This window comes from Heterocephalus glaber, unplaced genomic scaffold (genome assembly GCF_053883595.1).
Source record: "Heterocephalus glaber isolate CG9 unplaced genomic scaffold, H.glaber_assembly_v1.0 deba00000738, whole genome shotgun sequence".
Taxonomy (NCBI): Eukaryota; Metazoa; Chordata; class Mammalia; order Rodentia; family Bathyergidae; genus Heterocephalus; species Heterocephalus glaber.
Genome location: NW_028258161.1, coordinates 1,474,968 through 1,490,538, shown reverse-complemented (window position 1 = coordinate 1,490,538; position 15,571 = coordinate 1,474,968). Strand labels below are relative to the sequence as shown.

Below are 15,571 nucleotides of genomic sequence, written 5' to 3'. Positions count from 1 at the left end.
AGCTACTTGCTTTGTGAAACAAAATATATGGTAGAAATGAGCTGTGGCTTGTGATACCAATGGCAAAACCAGACAATTCAGAAGACTAAGTAGTATCTTTGTTTAAAAATCTAAAATATTTTAATTATTAGGTAATGTAAATGTAAGGGAATTTGTAAGATCTTAAGTTTTCATAAGAAAATAGAAATCACCTCAAAATTGCAAAACTTAGAGTTAATCATTGCTTGATTTCTGTTATATTCCTTTCTAATCTAAAAGATATTTTTGAAAAATCCACTTTTAATTCTACTTTAAATTTACATGAAATATTGGAAAGGATTGTAGGTAGTTCTTCTCCCTGCAGGCACACTTGATCTTACACTAATGGAGAAAGATAAGTGTCTACTTTTAAAAATCCACTGGGAAAGAATATTCATAGTCACCCATGGTGCTGTTTTTCATTAGACCCTAAAGCCAACTAGCCAGGAAGCTCTTTTGGCTTCCTACTAGAAATCCCTCCTCTTTTTTTATAATCACTCCCCTTTAGTTGTAGTAGTAAACACATTTATATTGTTCAATAAATACAAAAAATAGCCACATTCAACTTACCTTTGACAGAATTAATACTTTATTAACTGATTCCAAATCAAACCCAAAAAGGAACCAAACTCTTCATTATTGTGATTGGCCCAGGACCTCAGTAATTACTGAGGAAATAGCAGAAAGTAGAAAAGAAAGCAAAGGTTAACAAGAAGACATTTAGGGCTGCATGAAGAAGCTCTTTTAATAACAGAATCATTAAAAATGTCTGTGAACAGATGTGCTTCTCTTAAAGAGAAGCACAAAAATTCTTACAGCTGGCTGGTGTCAAGCTGGGTCCAGAAACCAAGCTGTTGGACTCCCTGGCAGAAGGTACTGTGGATAAGCGCCCAGGATAGTGTCTGGAACAGAGGAAGACCCATTAGGCATGACTCTCCTTCCTTTGCTCAGCCTCATGCGTTCTTCATTCATTGGCAACCTCTTAAGCTTTGCAGCATGTCCTCTGGCAGACAGAGAGTATTTTAATAGGGGAACAAGGTGTGACAGCATGGATGCTGGTGTTGGCGTTGACCTTCTATTCACCATGCACAAACATTCTGCTTCTCGGCAATGGCAGGACACGTGAAGAATGTCTTCAACCAAGAGGCTTGTCAAACTGAGTTATAAGAGAACTTGCTAAAGTCGTCCACTGTTGAATTGAGAACAGTAATAACAACAACTCACGTTTCTAAGTTATGGTAAAATCACAACTGGTTTTATACATATGTTGCATGTTCTTGTGTCTTGCAATAAGCAAAATCTGGAGAGGTTCGGGATCCCCTCCAGGAGAGGCCCCCCTGAGAGACAGGAACCAGCAATACTGTGTGTACGTTTCCTCTGGCGCTTACTCTGTGGCTAGCCACGTTTGCGCTTTCCTCCACCCTCATCCTGTGTGCATCCCCACCCCCTTTTCCCATCTGCAGGCTCCCTATTCTTATCAAAAGCTGCTCCTCTTCTCCAGATCATGTAATGCCCGTTACCATAGCACCCGGGTACTTCGCATTATTAAGACAATCTCTTTATTAGGAAGCCTGCTCCTCCCAGGAAGCCAGGCACTTGCAGCCCATTTGACAAGAGAGGAACCCATGTCTGGGAGGCTTAGGGATTTGTCAGGAGGTCAGAACAAACAGGTCCAGAGAGGTTGAGCCTCACATCTTGCTCCTGGCCAGTACCTCACTGCTGAGAGTGTGGCTGAGACACTCTTATTCATATTTCATTCCGTTGCTTTTTCAGCATGCACTCATAATAATTATATGTTATTACACGTCACATTTTGTGAAAGGCTTTCAGATGCAGCCTTACTTTCAATTTCACAAAATTCTATGGACTCAGAATTTTTTTTTTTTGCTTACTTTAAAGACTGAGGAAAGTGTGGGAACTGAATTCAGAGAGCTCTGACTGCTCAAGGTCATACAGACAAGGCAGAGCAGAATTCAAAACTAGACCTAACACTGAACCTATAACCATTTCGCTCTTGATGGACAAACAGGAGAATGGGCAGGTAGACTGGCAGGTAGGCCCACGTAGAATCTTAAGCTTTTTGCAGAATGGGTGCTCAATCATTGTTTGTTGACTTGTTGGACAAAGTGTGTCTCCTTTCAAATCAAATGTGGTATTACTGACTCACCATCACTGCCTTTTCTATTAGAGAAATAGATTTAAAAGCTATTTTTTGAGTACCTATGATGAACGAAGCATTATTGGAAGTGTGTGTGGGGGGATACAAAGAGTGTCTGACATCACCTGCATTCTGAAAGGCAATGAAGAGTGGATCAGACCTACATTGTGCACACAAAGCTGTACTCCAGCACAGAGTATGATAAGTGCCATTCATTCACTCATCAACTATTTGTTCCCAGGCACTGGGGAGTCAGTGATTAATAAAAGCTACGTGGGCCTTGCCCTCAAAGAGCAAGGAGCAAGTGTTTGGTAAACTACCAGTCACAATTGTCAAGTTGTTTTTCTGATATGTGGTTTAGGTGAAAGATGATGCAGAATATCTGTAGACACAAGGGTTCCAACTCTGGCCAGGGACACAACAGCAAATGCATTGTAAGGAAGAGGCTTTGATCAAGAATGAGGTGACATGTCCTGCACCTCCCAAAGGAACTGAGCTTGTTGCCACATTGCAGTTGGCCCAAGCCCTCGGTGTAGAGTCCAAGAAGCACCAATTTAAAAAATGGATACAAAGGGCACAAGGGTTGGGTTTTTAGTAGCAGTAGATTAAATGATGTCCATTTCTGGGTCTGCTTCACACTGAGAAGATCCAGGGGGTCACACCGCTAAGCTAGCTGCAGATCAGACATGGAAGTACACAGTGGTGGGAGTTTAAGGGGATGTGGTGGGAGTTTGAGAGCTGGGAGAGACAGAGAGACAGGAAAAGTTACACAGGGACACATATGGAGAAGACAGGGAAGAACAAGATGGGAACTTCTGTTTGGGGAGAGCCAGGAGGAGATGTCATTTAGGATGCCCTGAAAAGAAGGAGCTAGGATTCAACTGATGGGGATGGGAAGTGGGGAAGAGGGAGTTCTGGAAGAGGAACCAGTTTGAGCAAAAGCAGAGATTAAGGAACATGCAAGGTGTACTTGGGAAAGTGTGTGCTGGGCTGCTTTCTGGAGATGAGAATGTGCTTAGTTGAGTGGAGACTAGAGGGCGTGGAGAAGTGACATGGACCTAGTGTAGATACCTCTGTGGGCAAGGGGGAGCCATTAAAAGCATTTGGTCAGAGGGGTTGTGTCTGAGCTCTGCATTAGGAGGATTGATGTGTTGGGAGCACATCAGGTGGATGGAGAGGGGGGCAGCTGTCCTTCCCTTGCCATGCTCTTCTACCTCACTCAAGCTGTCTTCCTGTCTGCTACTGGCAAACTGATCAATAAATGGAAGTTTTAAAGCAGCCCTCTGCCCACCCTCCAGTGGGAAAAAGAGTGATTTATTTTTAGTACTTATCACTACTTTTCTTAATTGCCAAGCATCAGTGACCCCTCACTCAACTGTGAGGGCACATCTCTGTTCCGCAAATCGCTGGGGAACAGTGGATGCTCAAGGACTACTTGTTGGATTCATTGAATTTCCTGCCTTGTTGCTTTTGCTTTCAGTGGCCCGAGATCCTTGGGAGCCTTTTCCTCTGTCCCACTGCTGACTGCATTGCTCTTTTCATAGCCCTTCTTGGCTGAAGCCTGCCAAAATCGACTAAAATCAGTGCAGGACCAAGTGGCCTCTCGTATGTGGGGCAATATCTGCCTCACACGTAGGCTTTGAATTGGCACCAGAAAGACTCTGGTCCCTGAATATCTGGGTCCTAAATACCAGCCTCCTGCTATATCTGAAATTCCACATGAGAGTCACTGATGTTTGGACCATTTCAGAAATAGCATACTATCCTTAACAGCTGCTCATGGGTGAGGTCACAGGCAGTCAGAAAAGCCTTCCTCTCTGCCTGCCATTGCTTCAGAAGCTGCCTCTACATCTGCCCCCTCTGCTCTGCAACCATTCCAAGCCTCTGCTTCTCCCACCTGGAGATCTCTGGGGGCTGCTCTGGTTGGGCTGAGGCTCTGCCAACTCAGTCTGTCCAAGACCTGTAGCTGTAGGCCACTCTCACCTCACCTCCACACTCAGCCCATTATCCAAAACCTTCATTTGACCAGAATCAGGGACAGGGGTGTGACAGTTCAAGGATGCACATCCAAGGTCAAGTGGGGAATAGTGGAAAGAGCACAGAATTTGAAGTAAAAACAATTGGTTTCTAATGTGGACTCCACTAGTTAATAACTGCAACTTCAGGACATCACACTGAAGTGGCATTAATGCCAGCTCTACAGAGGAAAAATGGATTATTTCTGACATGATATACACAACATGGCACAAACAATTAAGATTTGACCTTCTGCAGATACCATGCTCTGAAGCGTGAGACTGCCCATAGCAATCATCTGTGGGGCTTGTTAAAGATACACATGTCCCAGCACCCTCCAGCTCAAAGTTTCGGATTCAGAGAGTGAGTGGAAGACCCTGAAATCTCTGTGTTTAACAAGCTGCCAGGTAGTTCCGATGCAGAGGGTGCAGCTCTGCTGCAGGGAGGTCTCAGATCTCACACTTTTCTCTATTTCCCAGGAATGTTGTTAGGCCTCTTCGGTATCCCAGCTAAACTGGATGTAGTCCTTCTTCTAAGGGAAATTTAATATGCTAAATACAGAGCTTCCCAAACTCTGAACGTTCTGACTTTAAGACCACCTTTGCTTGTCCCAAGCAACTATCTCCCTACTTACAGCTATTTCTCCGCATCCTCATTTCTGGGCAGAGTTATCTGAATGTTGGTAGTGCCGTTCTCCTTCAGTTCCTTGCAAAACTAAATGGCTTCTGGTCCTATGGGATTAGCTGCTTCAAAATACATATGGGTACAGAGGGGGTTATTCAGTGTTTGGCTTTTGTCAGTAAGAAAACCATATCTCAGCTGAACACTTAACTCAAAAAAAGGCCTTCATCACTACAGAGAAAATCAAGGTACATTCTCATATTCTAATATCTAGAATCCTTTCTGACTACAGCCACCTTAAATTTTGCTTTTAATACTGTTTCATACTTATTTATGAATGGGTTACAATAGCATGTTGTAAACTATCAGGTGTTATACCCATGGGAAATTTCATTGCTATTATTTATATAATTGTAAATGTATGATCTAAATAACAGAACAGAATAGAGCTTTGCCTAAGTCCTACCTTATGACATCTACAAACTTTGCTCAGTGAGTCTTCAGAGAGAGCACAATGTAGTGGTTTTTACTGCCATACAAGGCTCATCTGCAGGAACTCTTAAGTGAAAATCAAGTCAAATAAACAGGTATTTGCACTCATGTAAATATAGTTCTATAAGCAGTAGGGACCTTCAAGGTTAATGGTGAAGTTTCTGACATCCCTGTCTGCCCCACCTTCTCAGCAGGCAGCAATGATAATCTACCTCCTGTAGTCACTGGATGGTATATTTAGAGCCTCTCCCCCAAGGAGTAAGTGGGATCTGAAAATAGACTGGTTTGCTTGTGTGTGATGGGTTTGCAGCCTCCAAATCTGCACCTGAATATGTGCATACATGTGGCCAGTCACCGCCACCTCCACAAAGTAGTTCAGTACGGGCCCGTTTAATAGAATCCAAAGTGGCAGTGGCCTGATCTCAGGGGCAGGTCTGCACTTGTGAATTTCCTCTTCCCTCTCAGGGACTTGAACAGGCTTCCCTGACTGATGCTAACATCCACCTCTCTGTCTGGGACTCCTTGGATCTGGACCCAGGCTGGATTAGATTGTCCCATATTTGCACTGCTGGCTCCTCTCCGGAGAGGACCAGATGTTTTCCCCTGGTCTCAGCTCCATTCTTCGCTCAGCATGATCACAGTTATTCCATATCCTGAGAGCTCCCATGTGTACTGCAGCTGTGGTTGAGCTGTTTATGACAGGGAGGGATTTGTGATCGTCATATGGCCAAGAACCAAGAGATGGTTGCATTTTTGCGACTGTTCCTTCTACTTTGATTTTATGACAGTGTTATTTCATTCAGGATAGTTATAAGTCACCCTTAAATTCATAACCTGTAGCTGGGTAACAGCGGGGGTAAAGTTTGTCCTGTGTATTATCTCAGCATCTATTCAATAGGCATTTATCCAGCACTTTCTGTGTACAAAGCAAAGTGCTAGAATCTTTAATAATATAAAGATGAATAGGAAATTGTCCTTGTACTCAAGAAGAAAATTCCAGTTTAACTAGTTATAATTCAAAGGGAAATTAAATTAGTGCTGCAACAAAGATGTAATCATCTTGGGGAGATCAGTGGAAGTATTAACTATTTGTAAAGGAAGATTTGATAGAGGAACTGGCCTTTAATAAACAAGATTTCAACAGCAGAGGGGGTGGAGTGGGAGCATGGCAGGTTGAGAACACAGTGGCTGCAAACCGTAAATCAGTGTGTGCTAAGTCTACACAGCAGATGGCAGAGCCAACCACATCTCCTATTCAGTAAGAGCTTCTTGGGTTCCTAAGGCCCCATTGTGTGTCTTAGCAGAGAGGGAAAGCAGAGGATATTTACTCCTCGGAATTACCCTGGGAAGCGATTTCTCATTTTCTTGGCCTCTTGCTGTAAAGAGGTTTTCTTTCCTTACGTCCCAACTCAGCTGCTCAGTAGGGTCACCTGGGGTTCTTAATGGTTTTAAAACCCAGATCTCTACCCTAGACCAATTGGATAATCTCTGGAGGTGAGCACAGACATCACTAATTATTTTTAGCCTTCTGAGTGATTCTAATGTCAAGACGAGTTTACCACCCACTTCCTTACGGGCAAACTATTCAGTCAGCTGGTTTCATCAATGACTGGACTGATTCACTATGATGCAAAATTATGGTTGATTCCAAAGCCACAGGAACCACCTTGTTGGTATAGTTTTGTGCCTTTGGACACATTAAGCTGTATGGAAATGGCCCCATATTTGATGGTACAGTTCCAGCTTGAAGCTAATCACTACTCTCTGCTTTAGACACCTGTGTCTGCCCTCAGAAGATCTCAGTTACTAAGACTGAATTCCTGTGCTGACACTAGTATGGAGCCTGGCCACCCATGAGTCTGATTCTATAAGATAAAAGTCAGCTGCTAAAATCTGTTGAAATTGAGAAGCAGGCACACTCACTGCTAACAGCGAGCACCCAGGAGTTGACATCAGATCTCAGCATATTCAACTGACCTTTATTCATTCACTCATCATCTATCATGTACTTACTGGGTTTCTACTATGAGTTAGAGTCCATTGTACAGGCTTTAGGAGCTACAGAAATGACTCAGACTTAGTTGCCAGTTATCTATAGCTTTCTGTCTGGTTAGGAAGGTTTTTCAGATGCCTTCATGGTAATGACACATGGAAGAACATGTTCAGTGATACAAGAGTGGTCTCAGACATAGACTAGGGCAGTCTAAGGAAGAAAGTAGTCCAACCAGAGGGTCACCTAAAAAAATCCCATGAAAATGACCTTGAGAGACAGATGAGAGCAGAGGGAGAGGAAGCCTCTTCTGAGCGGAGGAGCACAGTGAGCACATGCATGAAGGTGGATTACTGGAGGGATGTCACTGGAAAATGGGCAGTCCTCTGTTTGAACAGCATGTGAAGAGAGACGAAGTCGGGGGGAGGGTTTTCTACCAGTACGGAGCACAGAGTTGAAATGGTATGTCCAATACAGAATCATGGGTGGGACAACGGAACTCTGAAACTCTGGAAGGTCAGACCATCTGACATGGGAGACCCCAACATTTTCATTCCCCAATCTCTTGGTTGCCCTGGGTTTATTCCCTCCTCACAGCTATTGCACCTGTTGTTCCCTCTGCCTGGTATATCCTACCCCACCTTTCTGCCTTTTACTCCAGGTTGAATCCTATTCATTCTTTAGATCTGAGCATAACCGCTGTTATCTCAAAGAAGTCTGCCCTGACCTTTCAATTTGAATTAGATTCTCCTGAAATAGTTGCTCATCTCATCCAAATATTGTCTTTCACACCATTTTATCATGGTGTATAATGATACATGGTCTGTGACTACTTAATATCCATCTCTTCCATCAGACTGCATAAATTCCATGAAGTCAGGAGCTATATCCATCTTTTCATTTAGTATATCTACACTGGTTGACAGATAATCTGCTCTCAGTAAGTGATGGATGAACAATGAGTAAATGAAGAAGTAATAGCAAAAAGAAAAAACTCCCCTCCCTCAACATATAACGGAAACATATTTAATGAGACAAGGATCACAGATTGGTGAAAAGTACATTGGCTGGGAGTCACAGTTGGGTGCCTGATGGTTTTATACCCATTTCTGTCATATATGTATCTGTGACTATTTAATGTCCATCTCCATCAGATCACCTAAGCTCTGTGCAGTCTATTTGTGAAGTCACATCCCAAATCCAATTTGTTGGAATAACTATCTTTTCTTCTTTGACATCACAGCTTTGGGGTTAAATTTCTCATTTACAGAATTGAGATAATAAAGCCTTTATTATTACAACATGTTAAATTTATACTGTTCTATAGGTGAAGTACTACAAAAACATAAAACTGTTTATAGCATCAGTGTGGAGATATTTGTATCTAAATTCTATAGCTAATGTTTATTGGCAATTGTTAAACAAATGGTTTTAGTTTTTCATTTGTGTTTGCCGGAACATATTACCTTACATCACAATTGGTCAAAATTTAAAAAGCAGAGGAACAGCTATACCCTTTGATTACCAGGGTGAATATAAGATATTACTGGCTGAGTTAATGTGAAACATACTAGTGAAAACACATACCCTTTTCATTTACTCAAAGACATTCCTCAAAGGTCTTTCATCAAAGCTGAACATGTTATTTGAGAGGCCTAGATAATTAACCTTGACAGAAGTAAGCCTAGAATTCTTATGACTGAATTAGCTAATTCCTACTATGAACACTGACCATTTGGTCTTTCACTTGACATCCTAATGAGAAGTCAGTAACAGTTGGAGACACTGGACCAACTGAAGTCAGTGGAGTTGTCTGAAAAGGGCTTAGGTTAGCTAGGATGGTGTTATTATTCTATCAGTAATAGTTTTATACAAGACACAGTGGTGCCCAGCAAAAAATGTGCACTAAGGAGAAAAGTCACATTCACATTTAGGTGTGATCAAAAGATAAAAGTGAATATGTAAATTTTAAAAATTTTATTACAGTAAAAGACATATGGCCACTACGCTCCCGCTCCCCCCCCCCCGAGTATATTCCCCATCACTTAATACACTTATCTCATCATTTTTGCCACTTTCTGAAGCAGTTCTGGAAGTCTTCTTGTGTGAGTGTCTTTAGTTGTGCTGTCATGGCTGCTCAGTGTCCTGAATCAATTCAAAACATTTTACCTCTCACAGTCATTTTGACTTTGGGGAAGAGCCAGAAATGACACCAGGTCTGGTGAATAAGGAGGATGAGGACAGAGGATAATTTGACAGAAATTGCCATAAATGTTTAATCAATGAAATATGATCCAAAGACATGGTGAATGTTTAAATTTTAAAAATGTATTTCAGTAAAAGTTAAGTTGTTATTAATCCCCGTCAAAATACTCAAAATATTCCCTGCTGCTTCAAACACACTTACCCTATCATTCTTGGCAATGTATCTTTTATGGTAATAAGTTTTTGGAAAAAAAATTTAAACATTTACTGTAATTTTTATCACTCATGGTGACAAACTTTGGGCAAAGTTTGGTTTGTTCTGGGATGTAAAGTATCACAAGGAAAATATGCTGAGGTGCATATATATATATTTTTTTTCTTGGCATAAGTATGGTAAGCATTTTTGATACAAAAATATTTGACAGATATCTAAATATCAAATATTAAATATCTATTAGCATTTATATGACCCACGGAATACGCTGTTGTCATCTTTAGAGAGTTAATTGTCATGTTCTGAAGACAAGACATATTCAAAGGAAGAACAATAACCATTTAGCTCTTCAGCACTGGAGGTGCCACAAGGTCATAAATGAAAAGTATCAATTGAACACATTGGACAATGTCTTTTGTCAGTCGTAGGATAGAGGGAGATCTTTGTAGATAAACATGGTCATGGTAGAAACTGAGCTGAAACTTGAAAGATAGGTACAAATTTGACAAATAGAAAAAGGTAAATGAATGTGACTGACAAACCAGAAGTTGGAATGAACATGTAGTCTTCCCACAGCAGGTGAAATAGCCAGATGAGAAGGAGCTATCAGAGAAAGGGAGGAAAGAAAAACAAGGGAGCATTGTTCTTTGGATTTACTTTACAAAGAAACTGTACAGAACTTTGCAGTGAAAAAATTGAGCACATATGCAGCTCTTATCATTCATAATCCACAAAACAAAAGCAAAGCCCAGAAACCTCAGTAAGGTAGGCAGCATGGGCATGTTTTCCAGAGTCATTGAGCTTTCCCAAGGTCAGATGGCTGCAGAGTGTCAGAGATGTAAGGACCCCGTGCCTTGGACCACTGTCCCAGAGCACTTTCCTCCATATAGGGCTCAAAGGGTAGATTGAGACACAATAGTGAGGCCTTTCCAACATGGGTTAAGAAATTTGGTTTTATTCTGTGAGGAAAAGAAGTAAATAATGTACCTTACTGTTATGACTTGTGTTTAGATGTCTCCCCACAGCCTCATGTGGTCATAGGTGGGGCTATTTCAGAGGTGGCTGGATCTAGAGTGTGTGATGCTAAAATTGATTCCTAGTGCAGTGCTAAGATCAAAGGCACTAAAATTAAGGGTGTGAGTGCTACCTGCCCTAAGTACCCTAGATAAGATGTAAGAGAAAGAGCTGTGGTTGTCCTTTGTTGCTTTGACACCCTCTGCCTGGCATGAACTATTTTTCCTCTGTGATACCACCCTGCCTTGGAGCCAGCCAATTATGGACTGAAACCTCTACAAACTGAGCTAAATAAACCTTTTCTCCTTTAACTTTTGGTATGGGGTATTTTGTCTCAGCAGCCAGAAAAGTAACTATGACAGAATTTGGTACCAGAAGTGGGGTTGTTGTTGTAACTGTACCTGACCATGTGGTTTAGGAGACTTTGGAGCTGGGTTGTGAGAAGGGGAAGAGCTAAAAAAAAGCTTTGGGGATGCTGGCTGAAAAAGTAGATCTGAATGCCTGAGGCTGTACTTGATGGGAGATTCTGGTCAGAGCTCAGAAGACAAGAATGTTGATAGAAATTCTGCTAGTAAAGACCAAGCTCAGGAGGTTTCTGCTGAGAAAGAATGCAAAGGCTGTTAGACCCCAGACAGTGTGTGTTATGCCTTAGCAGAAAGTTTATCTACATTTTTCTTGTGTCCAGAGACTTTGTCTAACACTGAGATTAAGGGTGGCAGACTAATTAATCCAGCAGAAGAAATTTCAAGGCAGTGTAATATTGAGGTGGTGGCATGGCCACCATTGAGGGCTTTTAGCCAGATCTATCTTGAGAATCAAGAGCAAAGAGCCCAGCAGAATGGTTTGAAATGTTTTGAGTTAGGCCAGAAAGGAAGCACTAGTAAAGCTGTGGACTGCAAAGATAGAGCAGAGGAGATCTTGATTGGTGAGAAGGAATGGGACAATGGAAAAGATGGCCTGAGGACATAACAGGAACCAGCAGGACTCTACCCTTTGTGGCCTCAATATTGCAAAAGTGAAAGCCTGTGCTTTGAGAAGAGAGCCCCAGAGCACCATGTCACAGAATGGCAGTGCCCTAAAAATGTTCCTCAAGATTTAGTTCGTAGGCACTGAACCCCTACAGTCAAGAGAAAAGGAAGCCTGGCTAACCGCTCCAGCTGGCCGCAGACCTTGGCTTCATCCATCTGATGCTGGTTTTAGGTGCATGAAAAATGTAAGAGTTGTGCAGTCAGGAAGGCTTCCATCCAGATTTCAGAAGAAGGCCTGGGAGGCCAGGCAGTGTGGCTGTGAGAAGCCAGTGTGTGAAGCTGTGAGTGTCAAGCCAAAGGTGCAGTGGAGACCTCAAAAGGTTAGAGAAGTCAGGAACATGGGTGGTCCTAAGAAAGCTACAAGGAATGAACAAAGCCAGTCCCCCCCCACCCCACCAGAAAGCCATGAGAGCTACAACCACCAGAAGTTCCATAGGGGCAGAGCAACCCAAGCCCTTTGGAGTTCACAACTTGACAAAGATTACTGAGGATGCTAGAAGTGGAACTGTAGGATTTAATGTTTGCCCTGCTAGATTTTGGTCTTGCTTTGTTCCCATTCCTTGCTATTCCCCTGTTTGTAACTTTTAAAATAGAAATGTCTATCTTGTGCTGTTAAATGTTGAAAGTGTTTAACTTCCTTTTCATTTGTACAGGGGGTTGCAGACAACAGTTTGCCTTAAATCTCAGAGGAGACTTTAGACTTTTCAACAATGTTAAAACTGTTAAGACTTTGACAACTCTTAGAGATAGAGTAAATGCCTTTTGCATAAAGGGACATGCATGATTCTTTGAGTAATGTTATAGCTTGTGTTTAGATGTCTTCCCAAAGCCTCATGCAGTCATAGGTGGGGTTTTTTCAGAAGTGGCCAGATCTAGAGTGTGTGATGATAAAATTGATTCATAGTACAATGCTAAGATCCTCTACAAACTGTGAGCAAAATAAGCCATGGCATTTGTGCCCAGCAAGACTGGCTTCTGAGTTGGTACTTTATATATCTAGTCTTTCCAAGCCATGTAACAAACAAGATATCAAAGAATGCACTTTCAAGTGAGATGATGTAAGATGTTGTATTTGATATATCCTTTTCAACATTTTTATCAATGAGGTGTATAAGATACAGAAAGCAGTTCCTCATATTTTCAGAAGTCATGAACTAGAGGTAGGAGTAAGAAATATACTGTATAATAGAAACAGGATACCAAAAAATCTGGGATGATGAAAGAATCCAAGAAGTTTTCATTTCAGAGGGAATATAGTCAGATACTGCATGCAAGCCTCCAACCAGTTGCCCAAGAACAGGAAGAAGAATGTGCATAAAAAGAACATAACTAAAAAAAAAAAAAAAAAGAACATAACTTAGGAGCCAAAGAGGCTTTATCAAGTTAGTTCTACGTGAATTAATGTGGGGCTGCCCAGTTGCTGCTGATGAGAGTGGACAAGTGGTCCCCAAGATTCTGCTTTGCTGAATCCACCCAGCTCTATACAAATGCTCGAGACCCAGCAACCAGCTGAGGGAGCTCCAGTTTCCCCGGGGCGCCCTGCAGCAATGATCTGAATCTTTCTTCCTCCTTCCTGACATCCTCTTGCTCAGGTCCCCATCCTGGCCTTCTGTTTTGTCAGCCTGACTCTGTTCCTGCCTCTGCTTTTTAGCCCTAGTTTTTGTCCTGCGTTCTTTTAGCATTAAAGATGGATTTTGTTCTACAGAACCTTAGCTGGCTGACTTCTCAGATTAGGTCTATCCTGTGTTGTACCAGCAATGATGCAGCCCTCAGAGCTCATCCCATGAACTGGCCCCAGGGAGCTGCTGACAGCACACCCATCACCCTGCTAACACATGCACCTTGAGAAAAAGACTCGGGCCATATGTGGAGTATTGTATCCAAGTCTGGCTTGCCCCTTTCCGTATCAGGCGAGTATGTAAATTGGAGTACATTATTAGCAACAGGATAGGCTGTGAATAGATTTGATATATGGACAGACTGAAAGGGCCAGAAATGCCAGAGAAAGTATGACTGTGGCCACAGCAGATCTGTCTCAGGATTTGCAGATCCCACTTGTGATAGACCCCACAGGCTTTTCTTGTGTGGCTCCACGGAGTAGTGTAGATCCCGGGACCAGAAGCTGTAAATGAAAGAGGTATGTTTCAGCTCAATTAAAACAAAGGCATGATAAGAGATATCTAGAGATGGGATGAGATGGTACTCAGCTCCCCATTGCTGGAAGTGTTGAGGGATAGGCTAAGCAGTGCCTTGTTGGGAAAGCTGTACAACAGATCCCGATGTCAAGGGGGCTGAGGCTCTTTGGTCCCTGGGTTAGCTACACCCAAGGGAGTCTCTGCGTCAGTGAGGACCCAGTGCTGGTCTTGGAGCAGGGGCCATATGACAATGGTGTCTCAGTGAATGCATCCCTCCAGTGAGACATCAGCCAGGCGACACCTCTTTCCTACCTGTACGTTCCCCCGTGAGTGAGCTCTGGCTCCTAACTGCTGTTGTCAAGTTTCCATTGTTAAAACACAGACAAACGCTCCCAGCCACCAAAGCAGGAGGGGCCCCCCAAACCTGCTTTATTTTAGTTGTCCATCAACTCATGCCTTTCTAATTTTGTGCTAATGCAAAGGCCCTGTTCTCTCATGGCCCCTACCCTACCCACCCTGTTTCACAGATCAAATACCAAGTGCATTGGACAGGGAGGAGCTGGAGTGCGAAAATGCATTTTAATAAAACCTCATTGATTTGGGGGAGTGCAAGTCAAGGAAAAGGCACCTAAATTGTCTTCTATCTCCTGCCACCTCCCTGTCTCCTGACCTACTGGGGCAGTCAGACATCAATTGGTTCCTAGATAATAGATCATGCCACCCCACCCTGGCAGGGACCTCTGGGGACCAGCTGGGAGCTGGAAGAGTTGCACGCAGCAGCTCAGCCCTGAGTTAATCAAAGTAGCAACAGGATCTCAAGCAGCAGGCAGCAGTGACGGCAGTGGCAAGAGTAGTGGTGGCGGCGGCAGCATTATGCGTGATTACTGACAGGCACCAGCTGCTGCTGCACCGCCGGCTCCACGCACTATGTGGACTCCCCGATCCGGCAGCAGATTCCTGACTAATCCCAGAGGGCTGGCCCAGCCTGTGCTCCCGGGACTGCAAGGAAGCAATGACCGCTCTTGTTAGCCCAAGTTGAAGAAAGCCGGGCTGTGCCTAGGAGCTGGGAGAGGCCGGAATATTCAGAAGACGCATGAGAGAGGAGCATGAACTGAAGAGTAAACATGTATGGAAATTATTCTCACTTCATGAAGTTTCCCACAGGCTTCGGCGGTGAGTGTCACATGGGCTGCACTGTTGAACCTGTCTGGAGAGGCAGACAGGACATCAGGACAGAGGGACAACTGAATCACTGGTGGCTCGGAAGGACAGCGTCAGTGTTTGTGTGCAGATTGGTTGTGTGTGCAGCGTGTGTCAGTGTGTGTGTGCGTGCGTGCCTGAGAGAGAGAACAGGGTCTGGAGGGGAGGGGGTGTTCGAGTCTCAGAATGAGGGTCTGCAGGTATTCTAAGGAGAGAGTCTAAGGCAGCATGCTTGAAAGCGTGTCTGTCTGAGACAAAGCTGCAGCAAGAGCATTGTTGTAACCCCACATGTTTGTGTGGGTGTGAAAAGTGGAAGAGTGAAAGGGAAATTAGGAAGATGTATCTATTAGCTAATTTGTAACAGAGAAAAATGTGATTAAGAAGGTTTTGCCTGATGTTAAAGGTCCCTGAAATACTTCGTAACAAGGGCATGATTGTTTTTACTTAAAAGCAGATTTCTCTATAATTGGATTTTCAAAA

The 15,571-nt window shown here is 43.0% G+C and overlaps 1 protein-coding gene across 3 annotated transcripts in view; it reads left to right on the top strand.

Moving 5' to 3' along the window:
* Rxrg (retinoid X receptor gamma) overlaps positions 1–15,571 on the top strand; it is a 246,360-nt gene that overhangs the window by 174,856 nt on the left and 55,933 nt on the right. Inside the window, exon 1 of one of the 3 annotated variants that reach the window (XM_087206824.1) lies at positions 14,625–15,064. The exons of 1 other annotated variant lie outside the window; for it this stretch is intronic. In XM_087206824.1, coding sequence (XP_087062950.1) covers positions 15,016–15,064 — 49 coding nt within the window. In that variant the 5' untranslated portion in view covers positions 14,625–15,015. Of the gene's footprint in view, positions 1–14,624; positions 15,065–15,571 lie in introns of those variants that run through there. One more of the 3 variants, XM_004865183.4, reaches the window with a different exon arrangement.